The 18,350-nt window shown below is 43.1% G+C and overlaps 1 protein-coding gene across 1 annotated transcript; it reads right to left on the minus strand.

The window, feature by feature from the left end:
• Positions 1 to 3,057: 3,057 nt before the first annotated feature.
• On the minus strand, positions 3,058 to 3,568 carry LOC115846183 (small ribosomal subunit protein uS12-like). The gene has a single exon (XM_060292606.2). It carries the CDS (start codon positions 3,536 to 3,538, stop codon positions 3,107 to 3,109), a length of 432 nt encoding a protein of 143 aa, XP_060148589.1. The 5' UTR covers positions 3,539 to 3,568; the 3' UTR covers positions 3,058 to 3,106.
• Between the last annotated feature and the right edge of the window lie 14,782 nt (positions 3,569 to 18,350).

The raw sequence follows: 18,350 nt of genomic DNA on the forward strand, positions 1-18,350 counted from the left end.
TTGTGGATTAAGAATTTATAGCAGAATTTGTTTTAAAGACCACAGAAGGGTTGGAAACTAAAGTTGAGACACTCTGAACTCCTTAACTGCAGATTGGCTGGCTGGGTAGGCTGAGGAGGCTTGAAATGGTTCACCTTTAAAAACAGCAGAAGCACCTAAGTAGCTGTCAAAATGAACAGCTACTGCAATGGGCCTCTCCTGGCTGCTAGCACTCTAGAGTCCACAGTGCCTAACGCTGTTCTGTGACACATACACAGATGCTCAAAAAGATGGTCTCTCTTCTCCCAGCTCTAGTACCTGGTTTGACCTTGACCTCAGTCTAACCATTGTCCAAATGCCCTGATCTTACTGAAGAACTTCTCAGAGCACAGAGCAACCATGTTTGGCATCACTAACTGTCTAGCAAGGTAAAATACAAATCCATTCTCCTACAAGAAACATATCCCTCCAAAACGGACACCTAAAATCCCGATATAATGCCAGTCTTGAAGGAGAGTACTGCTATCAGTGTCAATATAGAGTTGTTATATCCAGGTGCATACTTTGGCCTGCAATATAACTGAATCTATGTTACAGAAAGGTTGGGTGTTGTGGAGTTTGTCTTAGTGTGCTCAGGCTGCTATAACAGAATACCACTGACCGGGTGGCTTAAACAACAGACATTATTTCTCGGTTCTGGAGGCTAGGAAGTCCAAGATCAAGGTGCTGGGAGATGTGGTCCTTGATGAGGGCTCCCTTCCTAACTTGTAGACAGTCACCTTCTCTCCGTGTCTTCACATGGCAGAGAGAGGACGCTCTATTGTCTCTTCTTCTTCTTCTAAGGGCACTAATCCTATCATGGGGGCTCTACCCTCACAACCTCATCTAATCCTAATTACTTCCCAAAGGCCTCACCTCCTAATATCATCACAATGGGGGTTAGGGCTTCAACATATGAATTCTGAGAAGATGCAAACATTCAGTCCATAAGAGAGTTCTACTTCATTTAGTCTTTGAAGAGACAAGGCAATCTCATCCTTTACTGTCTTTCTGGGTTGAGAACAGAAGACAAATTTATATAATCAAGATATTTTAACTCTAAGGGTTTGAGTTAGGCTAAAATTATTTTTGGCCAATATTCCACAGTATATCTCACACAGATCATCTAATTCAAGGAAGATTTATATCTGTCCCGTCTTGATGCAATTATAACCAAGCAACCCAAGCTCTCAAATTAAAATGCATAGAAATATGAGTGACAGTCCAAGAACTAAATTCTTGAGTTAGATTGTCTTCATTGATCTTGCTTTGCAATGTAATAATGGGGCCAGACCACGTACACAGAATAGGTAGTTAAGAAGGCTGTGGAAGTTCTGTTTGTTTTTTAGGGTTTTGTTTTTGTTTGTTTTTGGTGAGGTGCATTTTACATCTCTTGGAAAATGAAATTGGGAAGGAAAGATTCCCCTGTTAGTGTCAATCATGTCCTCCTTCTTCGTAAAGATGCTTCCCAAGGACCACGGCAGCTGTACTCACCAATACTGTCTTGAGCACAGAGCCATCTGAGGGAGGGAATGCCAAAGTGAAAAGAGGAAAAATAAAGATTTTATCATCAACTTACATTTACTGGCAATTTCCTCCCACTTTTCAAGACTTCAGTATTCAAGCACAGTTGGCCATTATGGCATTCTATTCTTCAGAAACGCAGGAAATAAATGACTCCCCTTAGTCTTTATTTGACTAGAGCCAGGTGTAATATTCAAAATATTTAACAATCAGTACCCCACAATGAACCATCTGAAAAGATGCAGACCTCAGGACTCAGCTAGTTACTGGATGTCCCCTGCTTCACTAGAACTTAACCCCTTAGTTGCTGGACTGGTCGGGTGGGGGGGGCGGCACAGGTAGGTTGAGAAGGCTTGTCCTGCCTTTGCAGGACTGCAAGTTAGGCGACAGCAGTCAAACTGACCTGGCCAACAACTTGAACACAGCTAGATGGTACAGTCTTACAAATATCATCTCTAGTCATCAAAAGAAACTTGCCAGACAGGTATTATCTATAGTCTGTAGATATGGACACAACATTTCAGGAACTTTAAATAACTGGCTACAAGTCACACAGCTAGTACATAACAGAACCAAAGCTCAGGACACCCAAGCTGATGCTTTGTCTCTCTTGCAATACCGGATCCTCCTATGAAAAAAGGAAATCAAAGGCTGATGCTTTCCACTCCGAGGTTCACGTTTCATGACTTAATTTTGACACGTGCTTAGACAACTTATTCTATCGTAAGCTTCCGCAATGAAAAGGAAAAACTGTAGTTCACGTGGAAAGGTTTATTTGTGAGGACCAGTAACTTTCCCCAGTAAAATTTTGGAACGGGAAAAAGCAATACAACCATTGTTTTGGTTGCTAGGTCACTCTACGTTTTTTTTTTTCATTTAAAGATAGAGGATTTGGGAATTCCCTCATGGTCCAGTGGTTAGGACTCCACGCTTTCAGTGCCGAGGGCCCAGGGTCAATCCCTGGCTGGGGACCTAAGATTCCACAACCCGCATGGTGCAGCCAAAAAAAAAATTTTTTTTTAAAGAGAGGATTCAACTACTTCAAGGCAGCCAAAGTTCCCCTTTCTGCTAGCCTCCAGTAATTTTCACAAGAATGGTTAATGCTGGAATTGACTGACAGGTGTAGTGTCTAACATTCTTCTCATAAGTAATTCATGCTCATTTTTTTAAAATAAATTTATTTATTTTTGGCTGAGTTGGGTCTTCACTGCTGCGCCTGGGCTTTCTCTATTTGCAGTGAGTGGGGGCTACTCTTCGTTGCAGTGCACAGGCTTCTCATTGTGGTGGCTTCTCTTGTTGCAGAGCACGGGCTCTAGGCGCACGGGCTTCAGTTGTGGCACCCAGGCTCAGTAGTTGTGGCTCGCAGGCTCTAGCGCACAGGCTCAGTAGTTGTGGCGCACGGGCTTAGTTGCTCCGCGGCATGTGGGATCTTCCCAGAGCAGAGCTCGAACCCGTGCCCCCTGAATTAGCAGGCGGATTCTGTACCACCAGGGAAGCCCCATGCTCATTTTTTTTTTTTTTGGCATATGGAAATTTATTACTATTCCGCTTTCATCATCAAAACTTATGATCTTGGTCTTTCCTTCTTGCCTTTATATAAGGCCAAAAGAGAGACATTGGCTACTTTGACAACCTTAAAGCAGACTCCAGGAATGTCACCAACAGCATGACCTTTGCGAGCAAATCCAGCAACCAGAACTTCATCATTTTCCTCAATAAAATTCAAACAACCATCATTGGGTACAAAGGCGGTGATTTTTTTGCCATTCTTGATTAGTTGAATGCTGACACACTTCCTGATGGCAGAATTTAGCTCTTTGGTTTCAACCCCTACTTTTTCAAGCACAATTCCCTTGGCATGAGAAGCACCTCCAAAAGGGTTGGCCTTCAGGGCTGTGCCCAAATGGGCTTTCTTGTACTGTTTATCATGCCACTTCTGGTCTCGTCGGTGGCTACGGAGCTTCCTGGCAGTACGAAGACCGCAACACTTGCCCATGCTGCCAGCGCCACGGGCCTGAGCAGAAGAGAGAAGCAGTGCAGGAAGGAGCCACAAGCCATTGCCCCATGCTCATTTTTAAACTTTGGAAAACACAGAGAAATACAAAGATTATGAAAATCACCCACAATCCCATTGCCCAGAGACAATCACAGTTAAAATCGTGACATATTTTCTTCCAATCTTTTTGCTATACATATATTCACACAAAAATTGAGATCACTTATATATATATTTAAAAAGTAAATATTGTGAACATTTCCAATGGTCATTAAAAATTCTGAGAAACAAAATTTAAAGCTTTCTTAATGCTCCAACATACAGATGAAGAATAATTTATTTAACCGTTCCCCTATCTTTGGAGAACAGCAGGGCTTGGTCAGGAAATAAATAGTTATGTAAATAACAGGACTGGAATTAGCACAGAAGATTAAGAACCCTAGGTTATTCCTTGGTCTCTGCAACTTAATAGAATCAAGGGAGGCAAGACAATCAAATACAATATTTTTAGCCTTTAGAAGGATCCATCCATATACGTATATATTTAGCCTTTTTGCTGATGTGTTATACTGAAAGGGGCCCCCAGATTAAAGCACTTAAGACAGGGGCTCCTTACCAGAATGGTAAGAGTAGCTCTCATATCTGTATGGGTCAGAAAACAGTACCAGAGAATGCAACTCAGGGAACTCAACTGGGCCAATCAAAACCCAGCTCCTGTCTAAGAAAATTAAATCAAGATTTTTTACTCCCCAAACTCATGATATTTAACAAACACGAAAAGTTGGGCTTAAATTATTATCAATTATTGCATTTTTTTAATCTTCTAAGTGAGAGTCCAATTTTAATGGGGGGATTTCTGGCTCTAGAAAGCACAGATGGTAAGATGTCATAGCTCTGCACATAAAAAGGTACCCACTCTTCTACAGATATATTAATTTTTTTAAAAAAACTGAATTTCTAATTGGTGACCCTGACTTGAGGATTTCGTGATTATACAGAGTTCAGCTGGAATGGGGAACAGAGCAGGTTACTTAGGAGTCAGAAGAGAGCTCAGGCACTCTCACGGAGCAATGTTCTCAAAGCACGGGGAGACAAAAACAGGCAGCTGGACACCAAAGTGTACTGTTGTCACTGGGAAGTGACTGCCCAGCCTGGGGCTACATTTCCCAGTCCCTCCTGCATCTGTGTGGGGCCATGTGACTAGTTCTGGCCAATGGAATGAAACAATTAGAGAATGTACCACTTCTGGACCAAGTAACACTTGGTCCCTTGCACTTTCTTTCCCGCCTACAGTGACTGTGGAGGCTCATACTGAAGACGACAGCATCACAAGATGGAAGGGGGCTGCATGCTTGAGTCACCATTTAGAGTAGAGGTGCCCAGGACAACTGACTAACCAGAACATCAACACTGGATCTTGTGTGACCAAGAAATAAATATCTATTGTGTTAAGCCACTGACATTTGAAGGTGGTTTGTTAAAGTCAGCCTATCTCAACAGGGGCTCACTAAAAAGGCCTCTCTGCTATCTGACAACCTGATTTAGCAGAGACAGAGCATGGGGAAAAAGATGAGTGTGGAGTACTTCTTCAAGATGGAGAACAGTATTTTTTTCAATAAAACAAGGGGGATAAAAGATGGAGGATAACACAAATGGGGAAAGACAGGGCAAGAAGAGGACAAAGCACCAAGGTTTATAGTCACAGAGAATCTGAATTAAAGCTCCAGAAAATCAAGGTGGTAGAGGGAAGTCTAAAATCAAATTCTTTTTTGATGTGACTTGGGCTTCTGGTGTGTTCCATGGCCTACATGACCAATGAAACATTAGTTATAAATGTATATTTCTGTCAACAAGCAGTGTTTCTTTGGTATTCAAATCATTTCTCTTCCCCAAATAATCTCCCTTTTTGATTGATGACTCTTCACTCTTGATTTTTTAGGTCACATTCTAATTCATTGAGTTCTCTTGAGATTTTGGTTACTGGTTGAAGCGACAATATAGGCATGAAAAATAGTTCAAGATTTCATTACACAGATTAAAAATGTTAATGAAAGCTTTTTGATCCGCAGCAAGATCACTCAGGGTTTTTCCGTCAGCTATAGATTTTTCAGAGCTCTGGAAACATTCACAGTGACATGAAGCTGCACCCATCTGTTTACTGATATCTTGAGTGTTAAATGCTCCTTGTGTTATTCTCCAAGGATAGAGCGCTGAGTTGTTATAAAGTGTTAGCCCTCACCTTCTGAAGCCCCGCTCTGCTGGAATTGCTGAGCTTCACTCCCATTCATCTCTCCATGGGTACATGTATGTATGAACGTACGTATGTATTGGGTTGGGCAAAAAGCTCATTCGGGTTTTTCTGTAAAACCCGAACGAACGTTTTGCCCAACCCAGTAAGTATGCATGTATGTATGTATGTATCTATAAATTTTAAGCCCTAATAAGGAGCTAGGCAAGGAATATACCAAACGCTAAAACCAGTCCTGACTAGGGCAGAGAGTCTTATGAGAGGCCCAGCCACGCCAAAAGATGCGATCTAGGCTGTGTCTTGCTGCCCTAGTATGATCCTAGGTCAGCCTGTTGGTACTATATCCACTGGCCTCTCAGTTCCTCAGTCTATTGGTATTATATCCTCAATGCCTGGCTCAGAATCTGGCACAGAGTAAATACCTGACAAATGTACACTGAGTAGAACTAACTTCTGGAATTCTCAGAGTCACGATTTTCTTGGAATACTTTCTGAATTGGTAAAGTCTGTCTGTGTGGGCTTCTGCCTCAATTTCTTACTGGGGCTGAATACCAGGCTTGCAAACCAGCCACACCCCACCCAGCACTGATCAGTTCCTCCTACAGGATTTTAAACCCTGTTCTCAGTGGATCCATCTCTTGCTTGTGGACCTTCTCCAAGAGAACCGGGACAGTCTTCAGTTGATTTACGAGCATCACCCACTCCTGACACATGCCCCCTCCCACCCCTACAATCATACAAACTGGAATTTTGAACATTCCCATATAAGCTTTGGTCAAGGAAGAGTTCACTCACTCCACTGGATGCTGCATTTTCCACTGCTGGATAGCCACGCCTTAGGAACAGAGCCTGTAACTCGGCCTTGTCTCTTAACCTGTCCCACTATTTTTACTGCTTTTCCCTCAGTATCTGCTCACTGCAGAGGCTCTAGTAAGTCCCTCCACAGAGTTCTCTCACTCCTGTAACCCCAAGGTATGACCTAATGCCAGTTACAAGGACCTTTCAAATGCTTTCTGCTACTTATCAGACCTGAGGTTTGCTACATGCAGTTAACTACACACATAATTAGAAACTCACAGAATATGGTTGGCTTCTACCAATAACTCATTTGATCCAGGATTTATGGAAGGTGGAAGAACTCGACCTACTTACAAAAGGAATTGAGGTAATATATGCCTGTGAATAATTATAGATAAAATGAATGGAGGAGGGAGGGAGGCATGCTTATAAAACAGTAACAAGCGGGATCCTTGTAGGGATATAACTCTTCTGTATGTTGACCCTATCAATGTCAATATCCTGGATGTGATGCTGTATGATAGTTTTTGCAAGATGTCACCTTTGGGGAAAGTGGGTAGCTTGTATTATTTCTTGCAACTAAATGTGAATCTGCAATTATGTCAAAGTAAAAAGTTTAATTAAAATAAATGAATGGGAGTAAAAGAAGTTAGGCACTTTTGGAATTTGTTCTTAAAAATCTTGTGTACATAGGCAGAAAGGCAAATAAACTTTAGCTAAAAATGACTGATCTACTGATAATGAAAATTCAAATAAGACACAGGTTAGTCAGGCAATTCTCAGTAAGAAAAATGAAGAGCAAATAGAAGGAACATAGTATCAGAGCCTTCTAGAACTCACTAGGATATGAACCATTGAACTTCTGACAATAATACAAAGAAAACTCCCCAAAGCAAAACATTTAATTATTTTAGTTTCCAAACTGTGCATGCCATAGTAATAACTATAGGTATAAAAACATAATCTTCTCTTTCTACCACATTCCATTTAGAAGTCTAGCATATGAAATAGCAAAATGAATCTCTCATTCACACTTATAAGTCATACGAGATAAACCATGATTTAAAAATGAGATGCCTGATGACCAGAGAAAGAAGTATGAGATTGCGACCTAAAAGTCAACTATATAAATCCATAGCATTAACTTGGAACTCTTCTTGACAACTGCAACATAAACCAAATTATTACTGACATGACTGCATATGCTGCAGTCCTCCGGGTAGTCATGCTCAGTTATACTCCTCACATGTACCTTCGCCAGGAAATAATCACAATTACTTTTAGTTCAGCCCTGAGCTACCATTAGTAATAAATTATGATGAGGATTGCATTCAACATTATTGACTACATGAATGACAATACCATTAACAAATTAGATTGCAGGTCTTATCGAAAACAAATGTCCTAATGGGGAGAAGTAAAATCCTTTCAAAGAGAGGCCCAGAGGTACTTCCAGATAGCCAGTACTACTTCCTATGAATTCTGATGGTGTAAGATGGATAACATAAGAGGTGATAAGTCTCCAATTCAACACTCTCAGGCCCATGGTTTTTTTCTAACCAATTCAACAGACACTCAGGCCCATGTTTTTTTTCTAATTTATTTATTTAGTTATTTATTTTTGGGTTGCATTGAGTCTTCGTTGCTGTGCACAGGCTTTTCTCTAGTTGTGGCGAGCTGGGGCTACTCTTCGTTGTGGTGCGTGGGCTTCCTGTTGTGGTGGCTTCTCTTGTTGAAGAGCACGGGCTCTAGGTGCGTGGGCTTCAGTCGCTGTGGCACGTAGGCTCAGTAGTTGTGGCTCACAGGCTCAGTAGCTGTGGCTCACAGGCTCAGTAGTTGTGGCACACGGGCTTAGTTGCTCCGTGGCATGTTGGGCTTGACTAGGCCCCCAGACTAGGGCTTGAACCTGTGTCTCCTGCAATGGCAGGTGGATTCTTAACCCCTGTGCCACCAGGGAAGCCCCCAGGCCCATGCTCTGGGTGAGTATGAAGCATATCCTTGCACTTCCCACTTGCATTAATTAGCCAAGGCTTCCAGCTTCCTGGAGAGAGACCCAGAGAGCTTGGCACTGGAGGCACCCAATAACCTGGGAAAGATCCAGGTCTTCAGGTCAGTGTTACTAGAGTAGAGATCTCGCCAGAAATGCCAAGTCACAGGGTAAGTCAGAAAAGGAAGAGCTTGTGCCCACCCAACTGAAATCAGCCATCAGAGCCCAGGAGTGGCCAGGTTGAGAATGTACACTCCGGCTCACGGGACCCAGCGAAGGACGGGCATGTGCCCATTTTCTTTTCTCCATGTCTAGCCCCAAAGCCTTCACTTATTTTTTATCTTGTACTGTCTGTTTCATAGCAAGTCATCTCAAATCCTTTTTTGGATAAAGTACAAATGAAAGGACAAAAATAATGGTTGATAATACACTGGCCTTGCTTGCTGGCCTTCCTTGCTGCTCTTAAAGGCCTTTATCACCCTTCCTTCGTGGTGGCGCCTTGGCTGTCTAAAAGCAGCTTAAGTTGTGAGTCACCACTAATCATGCATTGACTTTGACCTGAGCATTTCTGGAGAACTGTCCTGATCGGAACATAAGCCATCTGGTCGCAGCTAGCAGTGGTCTCTGAAGAAAGAGATGTCCTGCTTTGAGAACTATCCCTGCGCCCCTGATTCCCAGAGACAGTCTCAGATTATAAGAGCTGATCTGGACCAAGCAGCACCCCTATCTCCAAATGCCTATTGGGCACTTTTCTTCTATCTTTTCTTTTTTAGTTTTTTTTTTTTTTTTTTTTTGCGGTACGCGGGCCTCTCACTGTTGTGGCCTCTCCCACTGCGGAGCACAGGCTCCAGACGCACAGGCTCAGCGGCCATGGCTCACGGACCCAGCCGCTCCGCGGCATGTGGGATCTTCCCGGACTGGGGCACGAACCTGCATCCCCTGCATCGGCAGGCGGACTCTCAACCACTGTGCCACCAGGGAAGCCCTCTTCTATCTTTTCAAGTAATTTGAACTAGAATCACTGCATATTTAAACTCTACCTATTTCCACAAGGACTAAACATGTTCAACACCTGTGACTAATTGTGGAAAAAAATGGATTGGGGGGTGGTTAGTTGTTTTGGGAATTTTCTCTTAAAGCCCTGTCAACACATGCAGAAATGTAAAGAAACTTCAGCCAAAAATGACTGAACTGATTGAATGAGAAGGGAAAATCATCCCCAGCACAGGCTACTGGGACAATTCTCTGCGGAGTTAATGGGAGCTGGAGAGCAAGGAGAAGAAACCCTAAGCCCAGTGTGAAAGCACAGCTCACAGCTACCTCTTCAGGGGCTCCGCATGTCATTCCTCCCCCAGAAAGCCCTCCCTTCAATTTTCACACCCACCATGGGTGTGTCTCTACTGCTCATTAATTCTCCCCTATTTCCATTCCTCACTCTCCTAGTGGCGATCCAGTTCTTAAAGGCAGCTCTTTTGCCCCTTTCCTGTTTGCCCATTTCTCTTCCCCTCTAACCTTAAAAGAACCTAATCATAAGAATGAGATCACTAGGCAGTTTAACCTAACTCCTGACTTATGCTCTCCTGAATGGACACCATGCCTTGCCTAACCTGTTGATTCTTTTCCTAGATAAAAAGAAGAATGAGGAATGAAGCAGTTAAAAAATGACTAGCTCTCCACCCTGAACAGTCCCTTTAGCAATCCTGCAGGCAGATCACAGGGATCAAGATGACATCTGAAGAGAGTCAGCCAGTCTACACTCAATGTAGATGAGAATGATGCAGAATCCAACCTTCTGCTTTGACAGTTCACTGAGATTCTTTCCCCTTTTTCCCCTTAAAAACTGTCATGGCTGATCAGAATCTCCGGAGTTGGTCTCTGGACATGAGTCCACCATCTCCCCAGATTGCTGGCTTTTCTCATTAAAGCACGTTTCCTTTCTACTGACACTTGCCTCTCGAATTATTGGCTTTTGAGCGGCAAGCAGCCAAACCTGGGTTCAGTAACATCCTTTCCTGATTAAAAGGAAAACAAGGCAAAGAAGACAAAATGTTGGGAATAAGGGAACAGAAGTTAAGCCTTAACATGGTTTTCCCCGGCTGATGGCTATGTTGAGATGTGTAAGAGGGTCTGCAGTCCAGTCCGGTCCCTACAGTGGAGGACAGAAGTAAATAAGGCGGAACTTTCTTGCCTGGCTCCAAAAACATCTGGTGTGACCCAAGGGCCCAAGCACCATGTCATCACGGGAGAAGAGAGCCAGCGAATAAAGAGTAGAGACCAAAAGAGATTTAACTGTGTGTGAGAGAGAGGAAAGAGAAAGGGATGGCACCCAGGGGTTAACTCTTTTCATTATGCCCCCAGAAACAGGATTGCCAGATTTAGCAAATGAAAATATAGGACCCCCCTCCAATTAAATTTGACTTTTAGATAAACAATAATTTTCAGCGTAAGTGTATCCCAAGTGGGACACACTTATATTAAAAAATAGTTGCTGTTTATCTGAAATTCCAATTTAACTGGGCAACCCTACCCAAGAGTGTTTAAGAACTTAAGCACTGGAGTCAGAGGAAACTGGATTTAAATACAGCTCCACTGGGCAAGTCACTTAATTTTGTGTTTACCTCAGTTTCCTAAACTGTAGAAGAGGAATAATAATAGTGCCTACTGCACAGGCCTATTGTGAGGATTAAATGAGATAATTCATATAAAGTGCTTAGAATAATGCCTGGCACATTGCTCACAGAATGTTTATTATCTGGAAGCATATCAAGGGCCACAACAACTGGATCAGAAAGGTGGCGGTAAACCACTCACTCAGCTTTGTCACCTTTATACAAATAAGCCCCCAAAGCATTATGTCTAGCAAACTCCTCCTCCTCCACTGGCTACTGATACACCAACTTCTGCGGCATCTCACACCTTTTAACGCAAATACAGTATCTTCTCCAGAAGTTACAACTCCTCAAGACAACCTTGTTTCTGTTCATAGCATCATCCTTCTCTCCAGCTCAAAATCTAGGAGTCATCTCTGCCACTCCCTCTCTCCTGAACCCACATCTGATATCCTTGGTTGAGTTAACTATTTGCAGGTTGCATGTTAATTTCTTTTCAATACCTTAAGACTATCTGACTTGGCATTATAACCACGCTTTTCTTGGTACACACACACACTGTTTATCCGATCAATGCTCCTTTCAGAAGCAGGAAATATTTTTATTGATTTTGCTGTAAATCACATAGTCAGTGCTTCCTTCATATAAGAAAACAATAATGTGAACCTTGGCTGTTCGCAAGGTCACAGATCTTGGATCTAAGCCAAAGGCCTGAGTTTTATTTGGTTGTTCCTCTTTAAGAAAAATCAATATTAATGACAGAGACTTAAAGATTCTTCCACACTTTTAACCACATCATGCATGTTTCTGTGTAGTCTGATTCCAACTTGTTTTGCAACTACACCCCATGTCAACACAGAATATCCACCAGTTCATAGACATACCCTTCATTTTCTACCTCCATGCTTCTTTGACTTTTGTTACTTCTTCAGAGTCACATTTTTTGAGCATTGTGTCGATGAAGAAACACACCTTGTACCATTTCATCTAATCCTCATAACAAATCTGTCACGTGATGGGTACCATCATCCCCATTTTACATATGAGGAAACTGAGGCTTTGAGAAGTTTCGTGACTTGCCCAAGGACACGTGCTAGTGAGTAGCAGAGCTTGAACTGGAATTCAAATCTTCAGGCTCAAAGGCCCATGTTCTTCCCAATACACCACACAACTTCCCTTGGATACAAAGTGCCTTCAACTGCACCCCATTCCAAATTTTAACCTATGAAAATGCCTGTTTTAAAAGTCTGTTTCAAATACTATCTCCTCCATAAAGTGCTTGATCACCCAGTCCAAAAATGAGCTCTCCCTACTTGGATTTCTTCAGCATGCTGTCTATTCAGTCATTCAAGAAACAACTGAGCACCTACTGTGTGCTAGCTTCTATAGTAGGTGCTACAAAAACAGCAGTGAATGACACAGGAAGGACACTGATCCCATGGATCATATATTTTTGCAGTATATATCATAAAATCATAGAATGATAGTTTTCAATTTAAAAAAAAAATTTTTTTGACTGCGCTGGGTCTTCATTGCTGCACACAGGCTTTCTCTAGTTGCGGCGAGTGGAGGCTACTCTTCATTGCAGTGTGTGGGCTTCTCATTGCGGTGGCTTCTCTTGTTGTGGAGCATGGGCTCTAGGCACGTGGGCTTCAGTAGTTGTGGCGTGCAGGCTCAGGAGTTGTGGCTTGCAGGCTCAGGAGTTGTGGCACACGGGCTTAGTTGCTCCATGGCATGTGGGATCTTCCCGGACCAGGGCTCGAACCTGTGTCTCCTGCAATGGCAGGCGGATTCTTAACCACTGTGCTACCAGGGAAGTCCGATAGTTTTAAATTTCATGTCATCTAAAGCCCTTATTTTACAGATGAGTAAACTCACACATATGAAGTTCAGTATCATGCCTTCATAAACAGAGATCAGACTGGAGGCCTCCATCCCCACTGCTCATCAACATTGTGCCCATGGCTTCTTTTCCTTCACAGGTTGTCAGCAACTTGAGGGCAGGAACTGTGTCTTAATCATCTCTGTACATCCTTCAGCATTAGCACAGGCGTTCCAAAAAAGGGTAGAATGTGTGATAATGGTGGCGAACAGGAAAGATATATTATCTATACCCTTAGATCCCAAATGGACAAGATAGCGAGATCTTTAACATTTATAAAGCATGTTACAGTTCAAAGTATTCCCTCACACCATTCATTTCTCGGCAAAGGAGCTTTCATAAATTATGGATGTACACTGCAGAGTCAAGCTTGTGAAAAGATCACATATTTTAAAAATAGAAAATGTTGTTTTCTCCGATAATCTATCATTTTTCATTGTTTTCCCCCTTAATTCAATCCCCAGAATTACAAATAGCATATTAATACCTAACTTATCAGAAGGCTACCTACCTATCAACTTCAACCATGAAGAAGACACCTGAAATTAAAAAGGAAGCAGAAAATTCCTCTGCGCACTAAAATATACCTTACGAAGTATGGGCACTAAAGAAATAGCACTGCTTTTTTCATGTCTGCTCATTCCACAGTACTTGAATGCTCATGCTTTCTCTGTGCAAGCAACTCACTCTGGGACTCTTAACGCTTAGTTTGGACACATTTCTAACAGGCACAGCCATCGAATTTTCATACCTTACAGCCAATGAAAAGCAGGAAACAGAAAGTGGAAAAGGTTGGCCAGAAGCAAGTTATTCTCCCCCATTCTCAGAGTTCATTGTAATTCCGGCAGCCACAGGTGTACCTCATAAATGCCCAAGACTGAAGACAATGCAGCGTCAGTCTACGGATTATGGTACTTCATAATATTTGTGAAATGTGTTACATATAAATACACTGTGAAAGAGAGCTAGGGTTCCTTCCTAGCAGCAGCCAGGTAAGGATCAGACTGCCATGGCTCCTGGAAAAAATATTCATTTATCTTTCTGTATTTAAAAGGCGAAATCATTAACTTTGTGGGAGTGAAGGTATTTTGTTAGAGTGAGACTGAAATTCCCTCCCCTCAAATTCTTCAGCTCCTGAACAGAATAGACGTGGATTATCTTTCACCAGCAGGGGGAGGTTAAAACAAGGAAGTTCTAAAAATGTCCAAGTCTTCACCAGAGGGGCTGAGCCTTTTTCAGTGTGACTGATTGGCTCCTGTAAGCAGCATGGTCTAATTTAGAAAGGTCAGGAAGTAGTGTTTAACATTTACTGAGGCAACAAACTTAGGAAAAACGAATGTGGCAAAAAGGAAACACGCTCAGCAGGACTGGCCCTTGCACAATGGCTTCGAGAAGAGCTGGGGGGGAAACTTCGCAATGTCTGCACCACTGCACACTGACAAGAAATCTTTTTTGCCATGAAATCACACTTGGCATGTTTTTACAGTGAGAAGACATCTACACATCAGCTCAGAGAGAGCTGAGCGCTTACTCTTCATTGCGATGAAAGCGATGATGCGGAGGCATTTGCTGTTGTTTTTAAGTGGAAATCACCATGGGTAAATCCGACTCCTTGGCAGGACCAGGGGGAGGGGCAGAGGGCAGCCAACTCCCCGCTGGGGTCCAGCAAAGATGGACATGGCGGCCTGGGAAGAAGCATACCACTTGAGATTCTCCAGGGAGGCCGAAGAAGTAACCAACTGTGAAGTTACCTTCACCTTAGCACAGTACAGAAGGACCACCACAGCCATGGGGAGAGGGGGTAGTGTTTGAAAAACCGCACAGTCTGCCAAATTGTTTGCATTTCCTGAGAGACAAAGACAGGATAGCAAATCCAACGGGAGTCCAGGCTCTGACGTTTGCTGTGCGAACAAGTCAGAGCCCCTCTCTTGGCTTCAGTTTCTCTATCTGCAAAATGAGGAGGTAGTACAGACTAGAAAATCTCTAAAATAATCTCAGTCCTAACATCCTGCGCTCTGTGATTCAACTGCCAGATTGAAACTGTGGGAATGGGATTATCTTCCCAAACTAAGGTTATCACATTTATTTGTTTATTCCTCATAAGAAAGATGGGCCAATTATTGTAAGGGATCAACCCTCCCTCACGAACTCTAGCTATAAAACTGGGGCAACCAAGAGGGAAGAGATATGGGAACATATGTATATGTATAACTGATTCACTTTGTTATAAAGCAGAAACTAACACACCATTGTAAAGCAATTATACCCCAATAAAGATGTTAAAAAAAAAAAAAAACTGGGGCAACATCTAACTATATAAAGAACAGGAACCCATGCTGGCTGGCCACAGAATTCCTCTCTGAGAGAAAACTGTGTTGATTTAGGACAAAGGCCATGTTTGGTTATGAAGATGAGCCCCCAGGGCAGAGTCTGAATGGGTTGAGCTGAGACCAGCCTAACTGCTAAACTGCTCTTTGTAAGAAAAGGAGAAGAGTGGGGGTGATCAGAAATAAATGAGCTGGAGAGGGAAAGAAAAGAGGTGGAAGGCAGGAGCCAGGGGCCACGCAGCACAATGGAGGTCTGAGTCACAAATATTGGGTTGGCCAAAAAGTTCGTTCGAGTTTTTCACGTTACAGAAAACCCGAACGAACTTTTTGGCCAACCCAATATAAGGGCGCAGGGGTGGAGGGCGGGGTCTGGAGAATAGCTCCCAGAGGCTAGGGTTGCAGATCAAATTTAACTGGATACCTTGTATTTTAATTTCAGGTGAACAAGGAAAAATTTTTAGTCTAAGTATGTCCCCAATATTGCTTGGGACATAGTTACACTAAAAAAAAAAAATTCATTGTTTATCTGAAATTCAAATTTCACTGGGTATCCTGTATTTTTATTTGCTAAATCTGGCAATCCTACCAGGGGCAGAAATGACGAATATTCTAGGAATTTCAATCTGAGGTTGTTTAGCTGTACTAGGGTGTAATCCTCCTCAGAGATGCCACCTAACCCATAAGACGGGTTTGGGTTAATTAGAAAAAACTACCCCTCCCTCCCAGAACCCAGCTAGGGCACAGGCTTGGTGAGCGGCTCAGGGGCCAAATTTCAGCCCATATTCCCCTCAATCCTGCCCCCCTTCCCTGTCTTCAAACCTTTAGCAAAGTCTGCCACGCACATCCCTAGGCCAAAGGTGTAGCCCAGGACAGGATCTGCATGGAGAGATGCAGGAAAAGAGAGCCAGGTTTATTTCAGGAGCTAAGCCACAGAGCGAAGATCAAGGATTCAGTGGCCACAGAGAAGAGGATTCACAGGTGATGAGTATAACAGTCCTTGGCCCGCACCCAGAATCCCCAGAGATGTTGGAGGGATTCTAGGCCACGCACTTTGCATTGGGTGGCATTAGAGTTGATTATAAAGGTCAGGGTACAACCTAAAGATGGGAGAATTGGGCATATAAACGTGGTTACATAGGAAGAGGAACCCCGACTCAGACTTTGAGGTCAGCGGTTACCTGCTCTATGAAGCTTTTCCTGATGGCTCCAGGCCAAATGCATTCCTTCTTTGTGTTCCCTTGTTCGTGGCACCTACCTCTGTTAAGCCACTGGGAAAGAAACTATCAGAATACAAAGAGTGAGTGAGTGAGTGAGTGAGTGAGTGAGTGAGTGAGTGTGTGTGTGTGTATCTCCCCCCCCAAAACTAGATTAGGAGTTTGAAGACATATAACTCTTTGGCAGAAGAATTATCCAGCTGGTTATTTTTAAGTAAAAGCTCTGAAAACCTAGTAGAAGTTACCTTTTTGTAAGAGACATTTACATTTACAAGGGAAATCTCCATTTGAAAGGGTGTCTCCCTCTCCAAACAGGAAGAGGAGGAAAACTCTAAATCTCTAGGCACTTTTATCGAGAGAGAAGGCAGACGTAAATCTGCATCACAACCTTACCCTCTTTAACCGGGCTCTTCCTGGTCACCTCCCTCCCTGACTTCTCATCCCCAACATCATCTTCTGTCTGCAGCTGGAGATGGTAGGTGGTATTTAAGGTGATAACTTGGGCCTTTGGGGGAGTTACTCAGTTTTCCCGGGGCTCTTTTATCACTGGAGGGGGGATGGGGGGGCGGAGGCTCCACCGAGAACCTAGAAGGCTATTTTTCCTCCCCTACAAGTTCTTTGAAAGCAAGGGCTGATTTAGTAACTTATTGATTTTATAGCCACAGTGACCGGCACGTATTAGCCACTTGATACATTTATGGGAAAGAGAAAAGATATTTTGAGTTTAACATGAAGGCTATGGGGCAATATAAGAATGTCTTTGTGTATATAAGGGATTGTACAGTTGTTTTCATGTCCACAGAGGGCACAACAAGAGGAGAGGCATCTGAAATGCAAGGTGAGGGAACTAGGCTAGCCAGAAGCAAGAACAGAAGTCACTGGGTAATCAGCCTCTGATGTGGGCTTTCAAACATAGAAAAAGAGCATTTTTTATTTACTTTAGTCAGTTTAGTATGGTCCTATCTCTCAAGGTCCCTTGCAGATGGAGAATCCTGTTTCCCATGACTTTGAATCCTAAGTACAGCGGAAGTGGTAGCATGACCATTTCCCTAACTGGTAGGGACACACTATTCACACTGTAATGCTATGCTAAAGGCCAGGAGAGCTGACACTTTGGGAACCTGCACCAGAAAATGCAGCCCCAAAGCCCCAAACTGCCAATTCATAGGGGACCCTGATATCTGCTTTGATTCAACGCTGAACTTTACCTTTAAGATGGGAGAGATGCAATTGACTCTTCAATGCCCTGCTAATTCAGTCCTGTTGACTAATCACCTTGGGTTAACTTTGCAAGTGCTGGAACTGTCTGAACTCTCATATGAAAGAATTGTAAATAGAAACCTGGAAGGGAGAAAGGAAGGACAGGTCAAGTCTCATAATAATATTGCTAACAGTGATGATGAGAATTTCTGTGTCCTACAAAATCGCACAGAGCTGTCATTCTCCGTCTTTTGTTCACATTTGACTCTAAGGAAGACAGGCATCCCTCCTTTCCAAGGTGAGGTCCGCCCTAATTGGTGCTCATGTGCCCATCCCCCTTGTAGGACTTTACCCTGTTGATTCTTGCTTTTTCTCATCCTCCTCCTTTCCACTTTACAATTCCCCTTCCTCCGGCACCCTTCTCTTGACCTACACACATGCTCCATTCTCTCCCAAATGGAACACACTTTCCTGATTCTCTGCTCCCTTCCAAGCAAACCTGACTCGTCCTCATCCAGTTCATCCTCATCCAGTTCTCTCCTCAGAG

Source organism: Globicephala melas, chromosome X, assembly GCF_963455315.2.
Source record: "Globicephala melas chromosome X, mGloMel1.2, whole genome shotgun sequence".
Taxonomy (NCBI): domain Eukaryota; kingdom Metazoa; phylum Chordata; class Mammalia; order Artiodactyla; family Delphinidae; genus Globicephala; species Globicephala melas.

What these genes read in the sequence shown, in the direction of transcription:
- LOC115846183 (XM_060292606.2), bottom strand. Translation starts at nt 3,538, where the DNA reads ATGGGCAAGTGTTGCGGTCTTCGTACTGCCAGGAAGCTCCGTAGCCAC.